The 25,267-nt window shown below is 44.7% G+C and overlaps 1 protein-coding gene and 1 long non-coding RNA gene across 3 annotated transcripts in view; one reads left to right on the forward strand and one right to left on the reverse strand.

Annotated features, from left to right (window-relative positions):
- UBASH3B (ubiquitin associated and SH3 domain containing B) overlaps nucleotides 1–25,267 on the forward strand; it is a 155,327-nt gene that overhangs the window by 125,367 nt on the left and 4,693 nt on the right. Inside the window, exons 6-13 of the mRNA XM_055423239.2 lie at nucleotides 3,193–3,401; nucleotides 7,093–7,225; nucleotides 9,608–9,728; nucleotides 10,514–10,636; nucleotides 11,967–12,059; nucleotides 13,254–13,398; nucleotides 22,716–22,822; nucleotides 24,134–24,243. Of these exons, the coding sequence (XP_055279214.1) occupies nucleotides 3,193–3,401; nucleotides 7,093–7,225; nucleotides 9,608–9,728; nucleotides 10,514–10,636; nucleotides 11,967–12,059; nucleotides 13,254–13,398; nucleotides 22,716–22,822; nucleotides 24,134–24,243 (1,041 nt within the window). The remainder of the gene's footprint in view (nucleotides 1–3,192; nucleotides 3,402–7,092; nucleotides 7,226–9,607; nucleotides 9,729–10,513; nucleotides 10,637–11,966; nucleotides 12,060–13,253; nucleotides 13,399–22,715; nucleotides 22,823–24,133; nucleotides 24,244–25,267) is intronic.
- Nucleotides 9,852–14,051, reverse strand: LOC148775571 (uncharacterized). 2 transcript variants are annotated; one of them, XR_016038988.1, is made up of 5 exons: nucleotides 13,912–14,051; nucleotides 13,338–13,531; nucleotides 11,858–12,453; nucleotides 10,556–10,751; nucleotides 9,852–10,464 (listed from the first exon to the last, which is right to left on the reverse strand). It is a non-coding gene; the product is annotated as an uncharacterized LOC148775571 (long non-coding RNA). The 2 variants fall into 2 exon arrangements; XR_016038989.1 differs by having other exon boundaries at nucleotides 13,338–13,526; nucleotides 13,912–14,049.

The raw sequence follows: 25,267 nt of genomic DNA on the forward strand, positions 1-25,267 counted from the left end.
CCCACATTCTGCTCAATTGGCTCCAAGGGAACGAGGCAGCTCGTGCCCACAGGAATTATTTTCTAAAAATAACATGGCCTCTTTTCATCTCTTATTTGTAAAAGCTCATCTATTACTGTTCCTCCTGATCAAGCTCTCCCTCCAGAGTCATCTGGCTTTACCTGAGCCCCCTGCATATATAAACTTCACCTTGCCTTCTACCTCCCCCTGTGCTCAGGAGGCAGGACTGAGCAGTCGGTCCAGGGAAGTAGCAGATGTCCAGACAAGGCGAGTGGTTTAGGCAAGGGCCGTCAGCAGGTGACGCCTCGGACTCCTCCGCGACCTCGCCCCTCTGCTGTTCAGGCGCTGCCTTGTTGTGGGCTTGCAAGTGCCTGCTTGTGCTTCACATGTCTCTTCTGTGTTCAGTGTGCCGTGCTAGCTTTATGTGCCAAGCACTGGCAATCTAGAGGAAGGACAGGGTTCCGGAAAGGGCATAGCACACGGGGCTTCAAATCCTGGCTCCCTATTTTAGCAGTAGTTAGATTCGCTTTTACAACTTCTAGACAGTAACCCAGTCGTCCTTAGTTCTCTTGTGTGCAAAACAGTGATGACATTTTGCTAGACTGTTGGTATGGACTAGAGGGCCTCCCATAAGAGAGGTTGCAGCAGCAACAACAAAATCGCCACAGCTGTAAAAAGGGCTTCAAAGGCAAAGAGGGTCAGTTCCTATCATCACGAAGGGCTGTACCTGCCCTTCCCAGGGTAGCAAACTTTGAGCTTAGTCCCCAAGTAGGAAGGGAGGAAAACATACTTGAAATAGACTCAAGAATTCTTACAAGTAGATGCTAGACATAAGAGAGTAAGTATCATGTAGGAGAAAACTTGGAGAAGGGAATGGCAACCCACTCTGGTATCCTTGCCTGGAGAATCCCATGGGCAGAGGAGCCTGGTGGGCTACAGTCCATGGACTTGCAGAGAGTCAGACACGACTGAGTGACTAACACTTTCAGGACAAAACTAGGCAGTGCGTCCTGAGATCTCCCAAACTTGGAGCTGACTTTTGCATGCAGTGTGGTTTCGGTGAGCAGGAAAGAACTATGGGGACCTGGGCACCAGTTATAATTTGAGATTTGCTGCAGTACATTGATTTTCTTTATTGCTTATTCAGTAAGTCAAAGCTCCTTGTTGTCCAGCTGCTCTCTGCCTAGGAGTTGTCCCCTCTGCTCCTTCTGTGCCTCGACCTCCCTGGGATCTCCTAGAGCCAGAAGACTCACCCCCAAGTGAAAAGAGAGATAAGATCTTCTCTGTCATTTTTGAGTTTCTCAAAGAAAAGGCCTGCCGCTGAGTCAAAGGCATCATTACCCAAGACTGTGCTGCGCTTGAGCATCTAAGGAACCTGAGTTTAGACTTGTTCCCTGTGACTCGGGACCTCTTTCCACCCTGTTCCAGGAGAAGGAGCATTCCTTTTGGTGTCTCATCACATACCTAGCTTAGAGATTTAAGTGGTTGGTTGTGAATTTTCTTCTTTTTCCTTAAGCTGTTTTTTAACAACCCAGCAGAAAAACCTTCCTGGCTCATTTGGAAACGTGGTTTGAGTGTGTGTGTGGAGGAGGCGTGGGGAGGTGACAGGATGGAAGAAGATCTAGAGCCAATAGATGCTGGAGTGAGGATTCGGAGAGGAAGTGGATACCCTAGATAAAAGGGATGTCAGAAATCCAGTGGGGTGGTCAAGTTCTGTGCATTATCGCATTGATTCCCTGGGGGAATGAATCATTTTTACTGGCTCTTCTCGTTAGAGATTTCCAGAAGGAAATTCTTCATGACATGTTCTGATGGATCCCCTTGACCCCAGGGAGCTGATTAGCTCACAGGCCTGCCTAGCATAGGCTTTGGGGGTTAGCATCAGCTTGATGGAAAGATGACCCCTTGAAAACCAGGTGTCATGGTTCAATAGAAACAATTATGCCTCTTCTGTGTACCAGAGTCTTCAGGAGTTTTGGAGTTTTCTTAGATTGTCTCATTTAACTTTTGTAGTCCAAGTATTATGTTACAGATGAGAAAATGAAATAAAATGTTAGCTGCTCGGTCGTGTCCAACGCTTTGCAATCCCATGGACTATAGCCCACCAGGTTAGTCTGTCCATGGGATTCTCCAAGCAAGAATACTGGAGTCGGTTCCCATTCCCTCCTCTGAGGGATCTTCTTGACCCAGGGTTTGAACCCAGATCTCCAGCATTGCTGGCAGATTCTTTACCATCTGAGCCACCAGGGAAGCCCCTACAGATGAGAAAAAACAGAGGCCAAACAAAGTTTAAAACCCGTACATGGGAACCAGAATACTTAGCTTTCCTCTCGTGGCTTCAGGATTGAAGGAAAAGTTGATAAAACAGCTTAGTGTCCCGTTATGAAACACATAGAAAGATATTTTCCTTAGTATTGAGGTCTCCTGCTGTTAACAGAAAAGTAGTGAAATATTAATAGGTGTTTTCCAAAGTATCTTCATACCTCTGCCTGTAAGGCAAAATAAATAAGGAGGCAAAATATGGAATAAATCAGACAAGTGACATGGCCTGGGGTTGGCCCAAGGGGCTTTTTCTGAGCCCAAAGAAGGAACACATGGTCTCCACCTATTGACTGACAAGAGCTGGTTACACGCAGGACAATGATGGCTGTGAAAGATATTTTTTCTTTTGAGGTCTTTGTTAAGCATGGAGGTTTAAAGAAAGCTCTTTGAAGGCAGGAACATGTCTTATTTGAGCCGCTCAGTTACATGGAGAGGAGACACTTCGTCCCCAAAACCTTCCTAGCAGAGTCTCTCACCTGGGCATTGGTGACATTGCATGGAAGAATCCTTTCCATGAGCTGTGTGTCCAGGGTCTCTTACGGCATCAGCCTGGCAGACAAAGCAGGGAAAACGAGGTCCAAACCCGTCTGTAAAGCAGTTTACTGGAGAACCTGCAGGTTTTCATATGCATTTCTAAAAGCCATGTATTTTGAAGCAAACCTATGCCTGAAGGAAAGTCTGGAACCAGCCAGAAGCACCAGCACACGCTGAGAGGAGAAGAAACGCCTTCTGATCTGAACCCAGATCTCCTCAGAGCCTGCAGAACCCAGATGTGCCCGCGAACAAGGGCAGAGCACACAGGCGGGCCCTGAGGCGCTCAGCGGAGCTGGTCAGGTGTGGGCCTCACGCCTGCCTCTCCTCCTTTTCCAGACATTACAGGTGATCTACCCGTACACCCCGCAGAACGACGACGAGCTGGAGCTGGTCCCCGGGGACTTCATCTTCATGTCGCCCATGGAGCAGACCAGCACCAGCGAGGGCTGGATCTATGGCACATCCCTGACCACGGGCTGCTCTGGACTCCTGCCGGAGAACTACATCACCAAGGCTGACGAGTGCAGCACCTGGATATTTCACGGGTGAGCCCATGCCAGGTTCTCTGCCTGCTGCTTTTCCAAGAACGCGGTGGCCCTTGAGGAGGTGGTGGGACATGCAGGGCAACAGTAGCAGCACATGAAGTCCAGTGCTCTTGGTCCCAGACGTTCAGGGAAGGGCGGAGCTGGGGCTTGGGAAAAGTGGGAGATGGCCTGCCCTGCTTTACCCCGCCTGCCACGACGGCTGGAACGTCTGTCAGAGTTCTCGATCAGAGACTGAACAGGCTGCTTAGGGGACATCTCTTCTGACCTCAGTGTGGGTCATCCCACCACTGAGTCTTTATGGCTTTGGGGCTTCTGTCCACTTTGTCCTGGGTCAGAAGGACAGATTCCCACTTAGGCCAGACAGCCAGTAGTGAACAGATTTGCCAAGGTCAGGGGACCTAACCACCTGAACCAGTCCTCAGACCTGGCACATGAATGCCTAGATGACAGAGACCATTTCTATGGAAGCGGGTAACCTCCAGAGCCTGAGAAAGGCAGGAGGTCCCTTCCCCACCCCGGTCTTCTGTGCAGTGACTTTTCCACCTGCCCCACACTCCTGCTTTGCCCCAAGACCAGCCTGCTCCCACGTTGAGAGTGGCCTGTGTTGTATGGCCAGCTTTGTCTTGATAGGTACCTTTTGTTCTTCTGTTATGTTTCTTAATCCAGGAAGCTCAAAGCAGCCCCTCCCTGGTGCGTTTTGGGCACCTGGCCAGGGTGTGCGTGCTGGTTTGTCGCCCTCCCTCTTGTTCTTGCCATGTGCCGACGCGGCTGAGAGCCGGAAGCTCTGAACACCAGCTGCATGGTGTGTAACGTTGTTATTACTGTCATAAAAGAGAAGCAGAGACGGGCAATTTCACCGAGTGTTTTGCCTAAAGGGAGAAAAGAAAAGACTGTCCCCTCCCCTGATTAGCAGCGGGCAAACCACAAACCTGATGATGAGAGAGAGTATCTTCTTCCCTAATAACCCTCCCCAGCAAGCCTCCCTCTTCCTTCCCACCCCCACCCCATGAACATCCAGCATTTTGTAGCTCAGAATGGAAGGTCAAAGCTGCCTCGTGTTCTCCAGACCTTTGCTTCTTCAGAAATGTTTCTAAGTTGGGTTTCCAAAGTCACCATTGTTTTTTGTTTGGTTGGTTGGGCTTTTTTTTGGCCATGCCATGTAGCATGTGGGATCTTAGTTTCCCAACCAGGGATCGAACTCATGCCCCACTGCCTGAATCCAGGAAGCTCAGAGTCTTAACCCCTGGACTGCCAGGGAAGTCCCCAAAGTGACCATTTTATCCCTATAAAAAAACAAGTAAAGCACGATATTCGTGAAGAAACATAATCAAAAGATGATTTGATGATATCCAGCTCCCAGATCATTCTTACCAGTAGGGCTCACTGTGGAAGGAGAGCATGTAGGGGAATATCTGCTGACCCAGTTCAGGTCTCTGCATCCAGACCGCTCCTGCCAGAGTTAGAGCTCAGCCGAAGCAGGTGGCAGCCTCAGTGACCTCAGTCCATGGACCCCAGGGAGGTCAGTGTGTCACCTCCCTTTATTTTGGGAACTATGTCTGAAATTTCACCATCAGCTTCCCCAGCCAAACCGGCTGAGAATGGGAAAATACTAATGTATTAGGTGTTAGGGTGCCATAGTTAAGAATTTGAGTTTTTATTCCAGCAGTCGTGGATTCAAATCCTGACTCTCCCACGCACCAGCTGTGTGACCTTGGCCAAGTTGCATGGCCTCTCTGAGCCTCAGTTTGCTAATCTATGAAATGAAGATAACAGTTGCATTTTCCTCATAGGTATCTGTGAACGCTGCTTCTTAGGGATCAGTGCCATGCATAAAACAGCACTAGGTCTAAAACAGCCATCAGCTTTATGGTTATTCTTTTTCTCTAACTTGTCTTTCCTAGTCCTCTCTTACATGCTCACCAAATCAGATGTCCCTTCCACTGCAGTGATCCTATAGAAGAATGGCACTTTCCTGTTTACCCCAGAAGTGGAAATGACTCAGAGAGGCTATCAGATAGTCTTGTTTCACTCCTAATCCCAGGTATCCCGGGGGAGGGAGAGTCACAGGGCTCCTCAAGTAGGACCTGCTGTCTTGCTGAGAAGTTGCAGAGGGGATTCCAGCATCAGGTAGGGAATTGGGGGGTCAGCGACCCTTCACTTCTTCTTCCTCTGTCCTGCTCGAGTTTTCTGAGTCCCTCCTAAGGAAATATTTTCCTACCACCTTTGTGAGAGCACCTCGCCTGGTTCTGAGTATCTCCAGACACATGTCAGTTGGAAGCCTCTGAGGTGGAGTGGGCTAACCAGTCCTCCTCCTCAGCTGACCCTAGGCCTGGTGTGTCCTTGGGCGGTGTCTCCATGGTAACGACGGGTGTCAGGTGCGTCGTCCCCTCCACTCTGCACCTCGTCCGACTGTGGTCTGACCGGAGCTGTCAGCCTTACGCTGTCTTGGGGTTGGGGCCTTTGACTCCAGGGATGCCTGGGAAGAGGAGGAGGCCGGCAGTCTCCCTGCTAGCTGAGGTGAAGGAGAAGGGATCCTGTCAGCGTCTTCACAGCTGTAATACGGTGCAGAAATTAGGAAACATGCACAAGCATGATGTCAGGATGAGTCCATAGATCCAGACATTTCAGGCCCTGGAGCCTTGATGAATCAGACAGTGAAACTGAATTTTATTTAACTCTGTGATGATTAGGAGGGTCTCCATTTAAATGAAAACAGCCAGTCTATGAGACTGAGTAGCACAAGATCTCCTTAGAAATAACAAAAAGAATAACCAAAAAGCTAATGGCTGTGTTAGATTGAGTGCTGTTTTGTACATATGGAACTTTACCCTGATTATAAAGCAGCAAGAAATCTAAAATTAAAATATTCTCCCTTGACAGCACCCATTGATGCAGGAGGAACTGTCCGTCGCATTTGCCTAACAACCGTATTTGAATTGCAGTGTTTTATTAGATAAAGCTTTTTGGAAGCTTTGCTAATCAGAATAATTTAAACATGGCATGATCTGCTGCCTGTCTTTCAGCGAGACCTCTTTGTGGGGGGCTTCTGTAGTCAGTGTTACATCCAGAAGCAAGAACTCTTGGCTCATAGCTCCACACAGCTGGTGAGAATGGTGTCCTCTGGAAAAATGCTGTATTTAGTCCTCTTGTTGGAGGTGTGATTGAGACGGAGAGGGGTTTGGAGATGGAAGGAGGTAGCATAGGGGGTGGTGGCCAGGGATTTCTGTGGCTTCACCTGGAGCCACAGGCAAAGTGGTGGGGAGGGTCAGAATCTTCCTTCTCCTTTGTCAGTTCAGATGGAAATCACTGTGGAAAAGATTAAAGGCAGCTGGAATTGTTTATTTCTTTGGAGCCAGAAAAAGAGCTGGAAACAATGGTACCAAATTGATACCTCATTATTCTGCAGCGTGCCTCTGGTGCCAGCCAGGCCCGTGGCACCCGAATAAGCACAGCATCACAGGCCCCATCCCTGCCCAGAGGGATGAACACATGTGTTCCAAGCACGGAAATCCGTCCACCCCTAACTTATTAACTGCAAGACCTCAGTATGAAACAGGGCGTTCCTTATAAAAATATCCAGTCACTGTGTTGTGTACTCGAAACTCATATAATCTTGTCAGTTATACTTCAGTGAAAAAATTTTAGAAAGATGTTCCTCCTCAGTGAACATCTTCCTTGTCTCCCTCCGCAGCTCTTACTCCATCTTAAACACATCCTCTTCCAACGCGCTCTCGTTTGGGGACGGCATCCTGGAGAGGCGGCCGTATGAGGACCAGGGCCTGGGGGACTCGACGCCCCTCACCATCATCTGCCAGCCCACCCAGGTAGGGCTGACCATCAGGGACACATCCTCAACTCTGCGCAGGAGTCGCTGAGCACTTTTTTTTTTTTTTACAAAGGGTGAGGCACTGACTTCTCTGTCCTGAAAGGGTTACCGATGTCTCAGGGCACACGATCCTAAAAGATAGACAAAAATTTAAGAATAAGAAGAGTCAGATGGGTGGCGCTGACAATGATTACCAGCTTCTGGGTCTAGACTAGCAAGGAAGACTGCTCCGCAGAGCAAGGGACGTGTCATCTATAAAGAAGTAACACAGTGGACCCTTGAACAATCCAGGGGTTAGGGGCGCCAAACCTCCAAGGGGTGGAAAATCTAACTGTAACTTAGAGCTGGCCCTCCATCTACCCAGTTTGGTACCCTCATATCCACCATTCTGTGGATCATAGAGTACTGTAGTATTTACTTTTGAAGAAAAAAAGCTGTGTATTAGTTGGACCCCATGAAGTTCAAACCCAAGTTGTTCAAGGGTCACCTGAAGTATCTATTTCACAGGGCATTATGAAGATTAAAGGAAATAAGAATACGGTTCTTAGTACAGTATCTGGCACATAGTGAATGCTCAGTGTATGTCTGATATATGCAAGAAAGGTTGCAGAATGAGGGAGTGGGGGAACAGGGTTTTGGGTTTTAAAAGAACTTTTTGTTTTGGAGTATAGCCAGTTAACAATGTGATAGTTTCAGGTGGACAGCAAAGGGACTCAGCCATACAAATACATGTATCCATTCTCCTCCAAACCCCGCTCCCATCCAGGCTGCCACATGACATTGAGCAGAGTTCCCTGTGCTATTACAGTAGGTCCTTGTTGGTTACCCAGTTTAAATACAGCAGAGTGTACATATCCATCCCAAGGGCTTCCCAGGTGGCGCTAGTGGTAAAAGACCTGCCTCCCAATGCAGGAGATATAAGAGATGTGAGTTCTATCCCTGGGTCAGGAAGATCCCCGGGAGGAAATGGCAACCCACTCCAGTATTCTTGCCTGGAGAATCCCATGGATAGAGGAGCCTGGTGGGCTTCAGTCCATGGTGTCACACAGAGCCGACTCTTAAGTGACTTAGAATGTACACACACACATCCATCCCGAACTCCCTAACTGTCCCTTCCCCACACTGTTCCTCCTGGCAACCATGTTTGTTCTCAAGTCTGTATGTCTGTTTCCTCTTTTGTAAATAAGTTCATTTGTATCATTTCTTTTCAGATTCCACATGTAAGGGATGTCATACCATATCTCTCCTTCTCTGACTGACTTCACTTAGTGTGACAATCTCTGGGTCCATTCATGTTGTGGCAAATGACATTATTTCATTCTTTTTAATGGCTGAGGAACATTCTATTGTATATGTGTACCACATCTTTATCCATTCCAGGGGAAGGGTGGTTTTGAACAGTATATATTAATACAAAGCCAATTGAAAGTTCAAGTGTGTTAGGGAACAAGAGACTAGCTGACATTGGCTGGAGTCCGGAACTTGAGTTAGGAAACAGTAGGAGAGGCAGTGGGAAAGACCACACCACCATCCCACATACCAACCTTGCCAGGGCAACAGGAAGCACATGTAAAGTTGTGTACTGTACTGGCTAATGCCAAGCCCACAGGAGTTGGCAACCCCTGAGGAAGCTGGCAAGAGCTGCCTCCATCAGAAAGAAGAAATCTAGAAACATCCATAAGGATCCACCCAGCAGTGATAGAAACCGGGGTCATTCGGACAAGCCTTTGACTGGACTTGCCGATTTCATCACCCAGAGGTAGCTGCTGTTCTCACCGAGCCATTTCCAGGAACACCATTGTGCGGGCAGCCGGACAACAGAGCCTAACCTGTGATTAGAACTGGCAAAGCAGGACGTTCTGGCTGGAGGAGACTATGGACCACGTGGCCTTTCCACCATGTGGTGGAGATAAGGCAGGGGTATTTGTGGTAATGAAAGTTCTCGCTTCCTGAAGAACCTGGTGAAGCATCTCCTTAAGGAAAGAAGCTGTCCTCCAGATGGCGTCTCTCCATACTGGCTAGTTTTGCCTCTGAGCTGTATGTAACTCAGCTTGCCTTCCTTTTCAAGTAGTAGCTGGGTGTTACGCCTATGAACAGCAACAGTAACGATACAACCATTTTCATAACCCTTCTTATTTTGCAGAGCACCTGCAATTCATCTCATTTAAGCCTCAAAATAGTTTTCGAGGTCAGTAGATGAGGCTTACTACCCCCATCGTATACACAAGCCAGCTTAAATCGAGGGTACTTAAGGGGTACTTATTCCAATTAAACATTAGTGAGACTTATTCTAGAGCCCAACTCACCCGGCACCCAGCCGTGAGACATGTCTGCTTCCTCGTGTGCCCCACCCTTACTTACAGCCTTTCTTTGTCCGCAGCCTCTGAGGATCAGCAGCCAGCCTGGCCCTCAGAAGAGATGCCTCTTCGTGTGTCGGCATGGTGAGAGGATGGATGTCGTGTTTGGGAAGTACTGGCTATCCCAGTGCTTCGATGCCAAAGGTGAGTGGTTGGTTGGCCTGCTCAGCGTTGGCATACCTCTCACAGCCTCTAGGGGGCAGAGTCAAGCTACATTTATCTAGATGGAGTCATTGTGTTGTAGAAAATGCCTCTTACTTGTTACACTGTAAGTCCTTCCTGATAGTCTGGAGTGTTAGGGGAGAAAGAATTGTCCTCGCCTCCAGTCTATCAACTGGGACACCATGGACCAAAAAAGGCAGATGTCTTGCCCAGAGCCAGATGCAGGTGTCCTCATTCCGTGTCCAGAACTCCCTCCAGTAAGTTACCCTGGCTTATTTAGTTCCATTTTCATTTGTCTAAGATAGGCTTGCATCTCCGACCTGCTTTGGAGTGTCTGGTTGTTACTTTCACTTAAAAACCATCTCTTAGGACCTTCCCTACTGGTCCAGTGGTGAAGACTGTGCCTGCCAAATGCAGGAGCTGGAAGTTGGGTCCCTGGTCCAGGAACTGAGATCCCAGATGCCTTGTGGCCAAAAAAAACCAAAACATAGAAGCAATACTGTAACAAATTCAGTAAAGACTTTAAAAAGAAAAAAGAATACTAGTTATTAAGGAAAAAAGACTTAGCTCTTGTTACTTTAGTCAGCAGAAAGGAAGCATGGATTCGAAGACACTCTGCCAAAGGAAGAGTGTCAGTATTTTCTAGAGAGCTCAGTTCAGTCTCTTGGGCCGAAAGGGAATGGAAGTGGAGCGGGCAGCAGGATCAGCACGAGAAGTCCTAAGGAAACAAGAAACTCACGTCGCCTTGGTCTGACATTTCTTTCCAGGCCGCTACATACGCACCAACCTAAACATGCCTCACAGCTTACCTCAGCGGAGCGGTGGTTTCCGGGATTACGAGAAAGACGCTCCAATCACGGTGTTTGGATGCATGCAAGCCAGACTCGTGGGTAAGTGTCCCAGAGTGACCACACAGCCTTTCCTGGCTACTTCTTCCAAAGACTGGCTCCAGCGGATATGTAAGGACACTGCTGGTGGCTTTCCTACGATTCCTGCATTTCCACACTTCAAAAGAGGTTTATTAGGTAACCTTAGGTTCAGGGCACTGGGTTGGTTTACCAAAGTTAACGAGGTATGATCCCTATGGAAGGGTGTGTGGCCTAGTGATGGGGCAGGGTCAGGCTCAGCACGGCAGGTCGGTCAGCTCCTTGCGGGAGGGTGAGGAGGAGGCACCAGGGGTGGCTGAGAGTATAGAGGCCGGTCTGTCTCCAGGATGCTCCGCTCTTTGCAGGTCTGGTCCTTCCCCGCCACACAGAGCCAGCAGCCTCGTCCCAGTCAGTCATTTAACACACAAGGATTGATCACTTACCTTGTGCAAGTCACTACGCTAGGTATTAGGGATCTAAGCATGAGTCCCCACCCTCAGGGAAGCTTGTAAGTGGATGAATATCATAGAGCGTGCTTTACTCAAGAATGCAACTGTGTACAAAATGTTGTGGGAGCATAAAAGAAGACATAAGCCCAGAAGAGAGCAGGAAGGTGGAAGGCATCTCAGTGGGAGGATCAACGTCAAGTCGTAGACGTGAGAAGCAGCATCTAGCGTACGGAGGAAGTAAGCCGCCTTGTTTCCGGAGCATCGATTGTGAGCAGAGACTGGCGGGCTGGAGGCAGAGAAGTTTGTGGAAGACTTTGACCACCATGGTAAGGTGTTTGCACTTCATCCAGGAGAGAAAGATGGGCGTTTTACTGCTTGTAAGGACCAGAGAGACAGAAAGTGAAAGACAAGAAGGGGTGTGTCCCTTGGTCTTCCATGGAAATACTGGGCAGGAGAGTTGTTGCAGATGAAACTGGGACTTCCCTAATAGTTCAGTGGTTAAGATTCCACGTGCCAACGCAGGAGACACAGGTTCAACCCTAATCCGGGAAGTTCCCACAGGCTGTGGAGCAGCTAAGCCCATGTGCCGCAACTGCTGAAGCCCAAGCAACCTAGAGCCCATGCTCCATAAGAGAAGCCACTGCAGTTAGAAGCCTGACCAGCGCAACTAGAGCAGCGCCTGCTCGCTGCAACTAGAGAAAGCCCGAGCAGCAACGAAGACCCAGCACAGCCAAAAATCAATCAGTCAATTAAAAGAAAATGAGACTGAAACTGCTGGCCCCACGTGAGCCCCTACCTGAGAAGAGAGGTTTGCAGGGTCTGCCTGGCATCCTCTCTTCCACACTGAGAGTCATGCTGAGGCTGTGTGAATTATCAGATTGATTGTTCTCTGGTTTCCTTTGCAGGGGAAGCCTTACTGGAGAGTAACACCATCATCGACCACGTCTATTGCTCCCCATCCCTGCGCTGCGTCCAGACTGCATACAACATCTTGAAAGGTGAGACTTGATGAAGGTCAGCTAGTCCATCCCTCCATCTCTAAGCAATCTGACACTTACTAATAAATTACCCTAGATTCAGGGGAACATCAGCCAATTGGAAGCTTTGAATTTGAGATGTTTAGCAATGATACTTTCAGAAGATGACTTTGCAGAAGTCCCAAAATCATACTCTGACAGCAGAAGCAAGATGAAGAGAATATACAGATAATGTTTTTCTTGAAAATGTAAAGCTCTCTTCAGTGAATTGCAGGCTTGTAAAATGTTGTTGTCTGGCAATGATTTAGAGCCTACAGAGCACGATTTTTTTTTTTTTTGGCACTAAAACAAATTGTCTCCTCCCACTCTGCTCTTTCTGCTTCTCCTTGTCAGCGACAGTAGTTCTCCTCAGTGTCTGGAAATACGAATCATCCTTGTTTTAGTTGATTGGAGTAACTTCAGAAGCACCATTGTTATATAAAGATATTCAGCTTTTGCCCTAAAATCCACAGAAGCCTGTGTTACAGGAATCTCCATTCTCATTTCATGGAAAGAAAAACTAGAAGGAACAGGCTTGACTATTTACTTGTACCAAACAACAAATAAGCCACAAATAGCTGAGCCAACAAGGAAATTACACTATATTTGAGAAGTCTATTCATTTACTTTAAGCAAGCCAGAATGCATTTATATATTCAAGTGCATTTATCTATTGCATTTGCACAGAAAAACTGGGCTAAATGCAATACAAAGAGTTAAAACAGAGCCAGTTCCTACTCCAGGAACAATCACACTATCATAAAACACAGGAGTTGTACATTGGCAAATATTCAACACTTGATTTTCTAGTAGAGAAAATGAATATATTATATTCAAATATAATGTAAGCTATTATAATGAATGCTAAGAATTTCTGAAGTTTCTTGATAAGAACATCTTGGAACTTACTTTAGAAAGAAGACTTATAGTAGTCACAGAGCTGTACAAACTATACAGATAATGATTTTTTAAAAAATCGGAAACCATTCAGAGTGCACATACATTCTGGTGGTGTCGCCAGAATATTATTCTCACGTGTTTATGATATACAGCAATGAAAAACCCTTGTCTGAACCTGTATGCTTCTACCATCTTTAAGCTTTATATAGCATCTGATAGGAAAGAGAAGATTTATCAGAATTTTTATACTTTGTTCATCTTCATTTTATCTCTAAGGTTTACAACAGGAAAATCACTTGAAGATCCGAGTGGAGCCTGGCTTATTTGAATGGACAAAATGGGTTGCTGGGAACACCTTACCTGCATGGATACCTCCATCAGAGCTAGCCGCAGCCAACCTAAGTGTTGATACAACCTACAGGTAAACTCTCTGAAACCTCTGTTTCCCTGAGGTCAGGGTGGAAGTACTCTTCACCAGGCCAGGCTAAGTGAGGACATGAGGGACCGAATGTAGCCCATAGACAGTTGTCCATATTGGTGGAAGTCAAGCTACACTTAAAAAAAAAAAATTGGAGAAAGTCAACATTCCCTTGTATTTGGCATTACTATGGAGTATGTCTCCCTCCGATACACATTCACTAGGGTTTTCTCATTTTACTGCATCCATTTCAGTGGCTAATAAAACCACCTTCAATGCCAGAAGCACACACCAGCTAATGATCAAGCAGTTCAGAAGTTTGTTGGGGAATAAGGGAAACTGGCAGTGCCTTGACTTGGATTGTCACTTTCTATTTTTCAAAGTACTTTTAATTATCTTTATTCATTACCGCCATAACCCCAGGATGGCAGCAAGCCACTTTCATATATGAGAGACCTCAGTGACTGCTGAAAGTTACCCATGTAGTGGACACATCTGACAATAATAATAACTTACCCTTATTGATCATTTTCATGCCAAGCACTGTGTAATCAGCTTTATAGCAGTCCTTTGCTTTTTCCATTAGACTGTTATTGAAAGGAAATATTTGTAGGTTGTAACATAAGTACATTAACCATCAGAAATCCACTCAGCACTTCTTAGTGATGTGATAGAAAAGGCTTTTTGTGTTATTATGTGACTCAGTGACTAAACAATAACAACAAACCATATTTTAACTACTTTTAGTAAGCAGTGAGATTTTCCTCACCCTGTAGTTAGTTGTTCTTATTACCTTGTCACTCTGAAGTAAAGTTTCAGGTTGAGTGCAAGAAAAAAGAAATCCACTCAAGCATTTGTAAAATGTCTTTGAGGAAGGATAGATACTCACCACCATTACTGTGGGGAATTAAATTCATAGTTCTTAAGACAGAATCTGGAACGATTCTTGACTAATCCAAGCAGAGCTTTTTTCCTTGTGACATCCCATGACCTTTCACTTCAAATACTTACCCAAACCTGAAAGCAATGCCAGTTTCTGGCTAAGGTCTGAGATGGTTATCTTTTCTTCCATCTTCATTTTTGGCTCTGCAAAGACCTCAAGTAACCCCCTTCATTAATAAATATAAGGAATGAGTATTCCTCAGAAATAAGATTAAATCAATCAATCGGATCCCCTGCTGAAATAATTCACATTTTGTCCTGTCCACACTATAGCCACTATTTTCCTGTTCCTTGGGGAAACAGCAGTAAATTACTGTCCCCATGTCAACAGCTGTCATCCCTTTGCCCTGGAAATAGGGCAGGTTACTGCCAACATGGGTGAAATGACTTTCCTCACGTACCACCCAGCCCCTCCCAGGCCGTGTCTTCAGTCCATCCCCCATTAAGTGGATCCTACAGTTCTTCCCAAGCTTATTCACACATACCCCATCAGTAGTATGAACAGACGGATGAATGCCAACCTTGGGGTCAGGATATGGTTCGCATTCCAGATTTTCTTTTCCTCTATAGGAAATCAAAATGTAACCATTTTATGTTTGGGGGAGGGGAGTGAGGTTAAGCATCCAATTCTATAAATTAGTTGTGAAATTCACCCATCAAGCATGTAAGAGGCATAGTCCCTAGAGTCAATTTCCCTCTGAAAGTAATTATGTCAGGTGAGCAGTTCTTTTAAAGCAAGTAGTGGCACCCAGGAGAAGGAAATGGCACCCCTCTCCAGTACTGTTGCCTGGAGAATCCCATGGACAGACGAGCCTGGTGGGCTGCCGTCTATGGGGTCGCACAGAGTTGGACACGACTGAAGCAACTTAGCAGCAGCAGCGGAACCCAAATGATTGAAGAAACATGGTGGGCAGAGAGGCAGGGACCAAGAGCCAGAGTATTGTAAGTCAAGCAGGCACGGCTTATAGATTCACACTGCCTTGAACAGGAGGGAGGAGATGGTGAAAGGTGGATTCAGGCTGGTAACTAACATACAAGCCTCATCCACGGGTAACAAGACCCGTCTGAGTGTAGAAAGCTGCCCCAGTGGAGCTGGGTGGGAAGCACCAAGACAGAAAAAATAAAATACACACCCGTTGGATGGGGCTTTAGAACAGGACCCTGATGACTGGGGGAGGTAGCAGAAGGGGGGTGTGGGGCTTTGGATCTGGAGTATTAGAGGAACAACAAGTCATACTTTGGTGTGGGACTCAGGGCAGAAGCCTACTCTTCTAGCCTGGACCAGAGTAGGCTGGGGAGTAGAGAGTGTACCGGGAAGGATACTGTTCCAGGGATACTACCCGAGTACCCAGAGATCTGGGCTCCAGTCTAGTTGGTGGTTGGAGACCCACCTGACTCTCAGAACAGTACTGGGTCCTGCAGGTGTGGCTGGAAGCATGCTGCTGACAGGAGTGAGAAAGCTGTGAATGTCCCGCCCTCATCGGGACCCATTCAAACATGGAAGCCATTCATAGGTTCAACTTCAAGGCAAGAACTGATCAAAAGAAACTGGATCCCAGCATCTCCCAACTCTTCACTTACATAAATCATATACATTACCATGTGGTTTCCCCTGCAGTGACTCCTGGGCCATACAAAGAGGCCTTTTGTCAAGAATGCTGGGGGCATTCCTGGGAGACCAGGTGATGTGAATGGTAATGGAACTTGATGAGAAGAAAGGAGGAGGAGAAAGACTTTGCTTCTGAACAGCAAGGCACATCCCTAGCAAGCATCGTGTTTTTCCCTATTCCCCAGGGTGTTATGAGACTCAGAAGGTTGTTTCCTAGGAGATAGTTGCTTGCTATGAGAATGTTATTTAACTGAGAGCGGGTTTCCTTCAAATGGAACAGCATCCTTCCTCTCCAGACAGTAAACCCAAGTTCACAGAAGGGTAGTTTTGAGGAGGACACTGTCAGAAGCCATCCAGGGTGAAGGATAACTTTACAAGCATCAAGTTCAGCCTCAGGTTCAAGTCCCTGCTCTTAAGAGTTCTGATGTAAACAAGTCATCTGTAGCCTTTTCAAACATTCTTTTTGTCATCAATAAACTCGGAATTTGCAAAAGCGTTGCTAGATGGGTTATGTTCAGAGAACACTGGTGCTTTGCACAGAGGCTGACACATGGGAACCTCTCAATAAATCTTAGCAGCAGCAAGGCCTGCTGATGAAGATGCCATGAGAATTCACTTCAAGAACACACTAGCTCCTCCGTGCACTAAATACCAACAACAAAAGACAAGGAAACAGAAAATATCATATAGTTGTACTTTAAAAAAAACAAGATAAACATCTCATAGCCCAGAAAACTAAATAGTAAAGGAAGTGGAAGCAGACAGAAGTGACTGGGATTGAAGACATTCGGGGTCACCAGGATCAGAGGGCCCTACTTTAAACATCCTTTTATAAGCCATGTACACTGTGTCATAACTGTCATTTATATCAATGGCCTACTCACCCCAAACTCAGAAACTGGGTTCTCATCGTTATGTTCTCTGGGCTTCTCCTAAGTCCAGGTATGTGATCTCTGTTAAAACTAAAAAAGAAAAGGAAAGATTGGTGAAGGGTTATTAGCTCACAAACCCAGTGGACCTAACATATGTTTTTAAAACCTATCCTTAACAACTTCCCAACTCATGAGGCTAGCATTACCCTGATACCAGATAATACTGCAAGAAAAAAGAACTACAGGTCAATACTTAAAACAGTAGCAAACCAAATTCACCGGCACTTCAGAAGGATCATATACCATGTTCAAGTGGGGTTTATCCCTGGGGTGCAAGGATAGTTCAATATGTAAAAATCAATAATTATGATATACCACATTGAGTAGAATAAAAATTATATGATCATCTTTAATAGATACAGAAAAAGCATTTGACAAAATATACCATTTTTTCATGATAAAAATGTTCAACAGATTGGGTACAGAAGGAACATATGTAAACATAATAAAAGCCATATATGGCAAGCCCACAGGTGACATACTGAACAGTAAAAAACTGAAAGCTTTCCCTTAAGATCAGGAACAAGACAAGGATGGCCACTCTCACCACTGCTATTCAACATAGTTGTGGAAGGTCTAGCCAGAGCAGTTAGGCAAGGTAAATAAAAGGCATGCAAGTTGGAAATAAATAAAACTCTGTTTGCAGATGATGTGATGTTATATATACAAAATCCTAGAACTGTCAGAACTAATCAACAAATTGAGTGAAGTTGCAGGATACAAAATCAACATACGGAAGTCAGTGATGCACAAAAGGAAATTCAGAGTGTATCAGAGACCTAAATGTAAAGCCAGACAGTTTAACATTCTTAGAGGAAAACAGGCAGAACATTCTTCGACACAAATCTCAGCAATATCTTTTTTAATCCACCTCCTGGAATATTACTCGGCCATAAAAAGAACAAAATAATGCCATTTGCAGCAACATGGATGGACCTGGAGATTATCATACTAAGTGAAACTCCTCTGTCTGTGGGATTTCCCAGGCAAGAATACTGGAGTGGGTTGCCATGCCCTTCTCCAGGGGATCTTCCCAACCCAGGGATCAAACCTGTGCCCCTACATTGCAGGTGGATTCTTGACCATCTGAGCCACCATAGAAGCCCCCAAAGTAAGTCAAATAAAGATAGCATATGATATCATTCATATGTGGAATCTGATTTTTTTTTAATGGCATAAATGAACTTATTTACAAAACAGAAATAGAGACTTTGAAAACAGACTTATGGTTACCAAATGAGAAACAGGGTGTGGGGGGAGGGGGGCAGGGAGGGATAAATTAGGAGCTTGGGATTAACATATATACACTACTATATATAAAATAGATAACCAACAAGGACCTACTGTATAGCACAGGGAACTCAATATTCTGTAATAATATGTAAGAAAGAATCTGAAAAAGAATGAATATATGTATATCTAAATCACTGTACACCTTCAACTAACACTGTAAATTTACTATATGCCAATAAAATTTTTTAAACAATACATTTTTAAAAGTCAGCTAACAATTTCAACAACAAAAAGAAGTCAGCTGTATTTTTATATACTAACCTCAACCATATGAAATAGAAATAAAACAAACCCATTCACAATAGCACCAAAAACAGTAAAATACTTAGAAATAAATTTAACCAAGGAGGTGGAAAGATCTGTACTCTCAAAACTACAAAATTTTGGTAAAACTTGAAGATACAAAGGTGTGTCCTACACTCTCTGATCAGAAAAAATAATATTGTTAAAATGTCCATACTCCCCAAAGCCATCTATAGATCAAACATAATTCCTATCAAAATTCTAATGGTATTTTTCACAGAAATAGAAGAAACAATCCTAAAATTTGTATGGAACCACAATAGATGTTAATAGCCAAAATAAACCTGACATCACACTTCATAATTTCAAGTTATACTACAAAGCTATAGTAACTGGCATAAAAATAGACACACTGACCAATGGAACAGAATTGAGAGCCCAGAAATAACCCTCAAATATTTGACAAGGGAGCCAAGAATACTCAATGGAGACAGGGTAGACTTCAATAAATGATGTTGGGGGTTTCCCTGGTGGCCCAGTGGTTAAAGATTCACCAACACAGGGAAGGTTGGTTTTGATCCCTGCTCCGGAACATCCCACATGCCATGGAGCAACGAAGCCTGTGCGCTGCTACTGCTGGGCTCACAACTGCCGGAGCCCGTGCACCTCGAGCCCGTGCTCTGAAACGAGAGGAGCCACAGCAATGAGAAGCCCACGCACCGCAGCGAGGGAAAAGCCTACACACAGCAACAAAGACCCAGCGCTGCCAAAAATAAATCAGTCTCTTTTGAAAAGTGACGTTGGGAAAACTGGATAAGCACGTACAGAAGAATGAAATTGGACCCTATCTTACACCACTCTCAAAAATTAACTCAAAATGGATTAAAAATTTGAAGAACTGATGAAGAAAACACGGGAAAAGCTCTTTGACAATGATTTTTTTAGATATGACACCAAAAGCATAAGTAATAAAAAACAAAATAAGGAAGACGGCATCAAGCTAAAAACCTTCTATGAAGCAGAAGAGACAACGATATGAAAAGGCAACCTACAGGATAGGAGACGATATCTGTAAAATATATACCTGATAAGATACAGAATAGGAGAAGATACTTGCAGATCATATACCTGATATTGTCATATGCTTAACATCCAAAATATGTGAACAATTGATGCAACTCAATAGCTAAAGCACAATCTGATTAAAAAGTGGGCAGAGGAACTGAATATTTTTTCCCAGAGAAGACATACAAATGGCCAAGAAGTACATGAAAAGACATTCATCATCACTAATCATCGGGAAAATGCAAGTCAAAACCACAGAGACATCTCACTCACACCTGTTAGAACAGCTATCATCAAAAAAAAAAAAAGATGGTAAGTGGTGGTGAGGAGATGGAGAAAAGGGATCCCCATGCAGAGTCAACTAGGACAACCACATGCAAAACACTGTGGCGGGTCCACAGAAAATTAAAACTAGAACTGCCATGTGACCCAGCAATCTCAGTTCTGGGTTATGTCCAAAGGAACTGAAAACAAGAGCTCCCATAAAGAGTTCGACATATCACATGTGTGAAACCTAAAAGAGCCAGACTCAGAGAAACAGTAGAGCAGCATGGACACCCACAGACGTACCACATGACCATGGGGAGAGGTTGGTCAAAGGGGTACAAGAGTTACCAGATGAATAGTTCTGGGGATCTAATGTACAGCACTGTGACTGCAGTTAGCAATACTGTATTATATACTTGAAAGTTGCTAGGAGAGTAAATGTTCTCACCATAAAAAAGAAAATGGTAATTTTGTGACATGCTGGAGGTGTCAGCTCAGATGTGAGATCCCCAGAATGTATTCATCTTATAAGTAAGTTTGTGCCTCTTTGTTTTGAATGTATAAATGTATCAAATCAGTACTTTGTACACCTTAAACTTAGACCATGTTACTACTTATATATCATGTGTAAGCCTATAGAGGCTTGGGAAAGTGAAAGAGGAGAGTGAAAAGGTTGGCTTGAAGCTCAACATTAAGAAAACAAAGATCATGGTATCTGGTCCCATCACTTCATGGGAAATAGATGGGGAAACAGTGGAAACAGTGTCAGACTTTATTTTTTTGGGATCCAGAATCACTGCGGATGCTGATTGCAGCCATGAAATTAAAGGACGCTTGCTCTTTGGAAGGAAAGTTATGACCAACCTAGATAGTATATTGAAGAGTAGAGACAGTACTTTGCCAACAAAGGTCCGTCTAGTCAAGGCTATGGTTTTTCCAATGGTCATGTGTGGATGTGGGAGTTGGACTGTGAAGAAAGCTGATCGCCAAAGAATTGATGCTTTTGAACTGTGGTGCTGGAGAAGACTCTTGAGAGTCCCTTGGACTGCAAGGAGATCGATCCTGGGTGTTCATTGGAAGGACTGATGCTAAAGCTGAAACTCCAATACTTTGGCCACTTCATGCGAAGAGTTGACTCACTGGAAAAGACTCTGATGCTGGGAATGATTGGGGGCAGGAGGAGACGGGGACGACAGAGAATGAGATGGCTGGATGGCATCACCGACTCAATGGACATGAGTTTGAGTGAACTCCGGGAGTTGGTGATGGACAGGGAGGCCTGGTGTGCTGTGATTCATGGGGTTGCAAAAAGTTGGACACGACTGAGCGACTGAACTGAGCTGAAAAAGATCTTACATGGGTGACCTAGGACAGATTGTCAGTAAAGTTAGTTCAGCTGCTCTGGGTCATCCTGCAAGGGAAACCTGCACTGAATGTTTCATTTTTCAGCTGGTCACTTTGACACCATGCACACATGGCATTCATTCTGTACATTCTGCACATTTGAACCCCACTTCTGTATAGTAGAAATACTCTTTCCTGTGCCTCCGTCCTTTCTAGGGAAATGGATAAACAGAAACATGGGGACTTTTTAAAGGTCTTGAAATAAAACTGAAGAGTAATGTCAGTTTCTCAAGAGGCAGGTCAGGTGGTCTGGTATTCCCATCTCTTTCAGACAGGCCTCCCTGTCCATCACCAACTCCAGGAGTTCACTCAAACTCATGTCCATTGAGTCAGTGATGCCATCCAGCCATCTCATTCTCTGTCGTCCCTGTCTCCTCCTGCCCCCAATCCCTCCCAGCATCAGAGTCTTTTCCAGTGAGTCAACTTGTCGCATGAGGTGGCCAAAGTATTGGAGTTTCAGCTTTAGCATCAGTCCTTCCAATGAACACCCAGAACTGATCTCCTTTAGAATGGACTGGTTGGATCTCTTGCAGTCCAAGGGACTCTGAAGAGTCTTCTCCAACACCACAGTTCAAAAGCATCAATTCTTTGGCGATCAGCTTTCTTCACAGTCCAACTCTCACATCCATGCATGACCACGGGAAAAACCATAGCCTTGAGTAGATGGACCTTTGTTGGCAAAGTAATGTCTCTGCTTTTTAATATGCTATCTAGGTTGGTCATAAAACTTTCCTTCCAAGGAGCAAGCATATTTTAATTTCATGGCTGCAGTCAGCATCCGTAGTGATTTTGGAGCCCCCCAAAATAAAGTCTCGGAGAAGGCAATGGCAAGCCACTCCAGTACTCTTGCCTGGAAAACCCCATGGATGGAGGAGCCTGGTGGGCTGCAGTCCGTGGGGTCGCTAGGGGTTGGACACGACTGAGCGACTTCACTTTCACTTTTCACTTTCACACATTGGAGGAGGAAATGGCAACCCACTCCAGTGTTCTTGCCTGGAGAATCCCAGGGACGGGGGAGCCTGGTGGGCTTCCGTCTATGGGGTCACACAGAGTCGGACACGACTGAAGTGACTTAGCAGCAGCAGCAAAATAAAGTCTGACGCTGTTTCCACTGTTTCCCCATCTATTTCCCATGAATTGATGGGACCAGATACCATGATCTTAGTTTTCTGAATGTTAATCTTTAAGTCAACTTTTTCACTCTCCTCTTTCACTTTCATCACGAGGCATTTTAGTTCCTCTTCACTTTCTGTCATAAGGGTGGTATCATCTGCATATCTGAGGTTATTGATATTTCTCCCGGCAATCTTGATTCCAGCTTGTGCTTCTTCCAGCCCAGCGTTCCTCATGATGTACTCTGCATATAAGTTAAATAAGCAGGGTGACAATATACCACCTTGATGTACTCCTTTTCCTATTTGGAACCAGTGTTGTTGTTCCATGTCCAGTTCTAATTGTTGCTTCCTGACCTGCATACAGGAACTGAACTGAACTGAACTGAATGTCAGTTGCTTTGTCTTGAGATCAAAATGTTTTCAATGCCTTGGTTCATTTTTCTGTTGCAGACCTCACATTCCAGTCAGCAAATTAGTGGTTTCAGAATCCTATGACACCTATATCAGTAGAAGTTTCCAAGTAACAAAGGAAATCATAAGTGAATGTAAAAGTAAAGGTAAGTGTTACCTTGGACTCCATACTTAAATCTGTGATCATTTCTCCATCACAGTTAGTCAGCTCTTCAGGATGGCTCAGCATGCTTTGTCAAACTCATTTAATAGGAAAGAAAAATATGTCTAGATCCTCTTGTAGATACTTTCATGTAAAATTTGTCATATTCTGAGTACTTCAAATGCTAGATATTCCATGGAAATACATCAGTCTTAGTTGCTATTTGAAATAACACAATTTTGTATCTCAGCTATATATCTTGCACTCTCAGAAAGAGGTTCCCTATTATAATTTCCATAAATTCTTTAGCATAACACAGTTTTGCCTGTAATTTGATCAAGGAGCATGAACACACCTACACAAACACACCTACCATCATTGCTGCCACCAGGAGCAGTGTTCTATACAACTCAAGTCTGCCACTGCATTTTATAGTCCTTGAACTCAGTATTTATGATACGTAAGACTATAGTGTTTTTAGTAAAGAGGGCAGGTTACAAAAGAGTCTGCCCATTTCCAGCACCCCCCCCAAAAAAAAAGTTAAAAATATTCATCTTCGTAGAGCAAAGGCTGGATTTACATATACCAGAACATTAACGGTGGGGAGCCCTGGTTAACAGTATTGTGGATGGTCCCCACATTTCAGCTACCACTTGGAAGCCACTCACTTCATTACCACCCCTGTAGGACCACCCATTGCCCCCATAAAGAAACCCAGCATGTTCTATCAACCAGGAAGTCTCATGTGCTCACAGTTCTACAAGTGGCAGCATCAAAAACTGCATCAGAGGTAACAGCAGAGAGCCCTGTAGACTTAGAACGGTACTGAGGTGGTGTTTACAAAATGCTGCACGTGTGACAGACTTGGGTAACCTGGAAAAATCTGAATAAAGCTATGCGGACTGTACCAGCGTTCATTTCCTCATCTTGATAGTATACTTTAGTTAGGTAAGATGTCGCTATGGGAAGAAGTGGGGTGAAGAATACATGGGACCTCCCTGGCGTGTACATATGTACATATTGCATAATATGTATACACAGTGTATATAAAACATACACACATATATATAATATGTAAAATATATATTTATAACCTGTGAATCAAGTTACTTTAAGATTAAAAGTGTTTTGTTTTTTTTTTAATGACGTCAGCCTGCCTTAACAATACAAAGCATTTTCAAAATATTGCTTGGCCAAATTGTCTTATTTCTTGAAAATGTTTGCCCCTCCCTGGAAAACTTGACTTTAGTACTTCCAAGGTTTACATGTGTCTTTACAGAAATAGATTTTCCAGTCCTTGTTTTTTTGCCCCCAGGAAATAACATCCTGATTGTGGCTCACGCATCTTCCCTGGAAGCATGTACCTGCCAACTACAAGGCCTGTCACCTCAGAACTCCAAGGACTTCGTACAGATGGTCCGAAAGGTAACCCCCTACATGCATTTCAGGGGCCTTTGGTGCCTTACAGTTTCAGAATGGTTCAGTGCTGACTGATAGCAAAGTTCTTGGGAGCTGGGAAGATGATACATTTATTGGTTCACTCAACCAAGATGTATTGAGTGGGACTCTGTTTAAGGCACTTTATCAGGCCTTGGGTAAGAGAAAAAGATGTGTTTGAGCTAGATCTAGCTTTTAAGAGCTAAAATTTAGGAAGGAGCTAAGAATTATAAGCAAATTGTCTGGATTTCCCTATGGGACGGTGGATTGGACAAAGAAGAGGTATGTGAGCCAAATCAGACAGCTCAGCTGGAAGGGAGGTCCTGGCGGGTAGGCCAAAGGAAGCAGTGAGTCAAAATGATGAGGCTGAAAGGCAAACCTGGGAATAAGGCAGCAAGACAGAAAACCCACCAGGCTGACTAGCACATCTGGATTCCTCCTTCTCCTGCCTGTGGAAGATTTTCCATCAGCCATCCTCCCACACGCTTCCCTCCAGCCTGAGTTACACGCTTCCTGTATCTGTCCCCAGAGAAACCAGTTCAAACTTGATTGCAATTCTTTTCTCATTTTTAAAAAGCTTGTTCCTGTGTCTTTCCTTCCTGTTAGTCTGTAAGCTGCTTGAGGGCAGAAACTTTTGTCTTATTCATAAATGCAGCTCTGGACAGACACATACACACACAAATAAGTTTTGAAATGCCATGCCTACTGAAGGTAGGCAGGGCAGAGCTTCAGTTTGAACATTAGATATATGCCAAAAAAATGATGAGACATAAAGGAGGATGAAACACTTTTAAAACTCGATTAATCTTTCCCAGTGTCCAAGTATAATTTCAGAAACTTTTGAGCTGCATTTTCAGCCTGACTTACAATCAGGAATGAACTCTTAGCACCTTAGCTTTATGCATGATTGCTTTTGTCTCCCACGCTATTAAGAAAACATCTATAAACAGTTACTTATCTGTACTAAGAGAGCCCACCGTTTAAGGAATCCCTTCCAAAGACTCCCCTTGCA

The sequence above is a fragment of the Moschus berezovskii genome, chromosome 14 (assembly GCF_049115385.1).
Source record: "Moschus berezovskii isolate FMDL1 chromosome 14, NW_MosBer_1.0, whole genome shotgun sequence".
NCBI classification, from domain to species: domain Eukaryota; kingdom Metazoa; phylum Chordata; class Mammalia; order Artiodactyla; family Moschidae; genus Moschus; species Moschus berezovskii.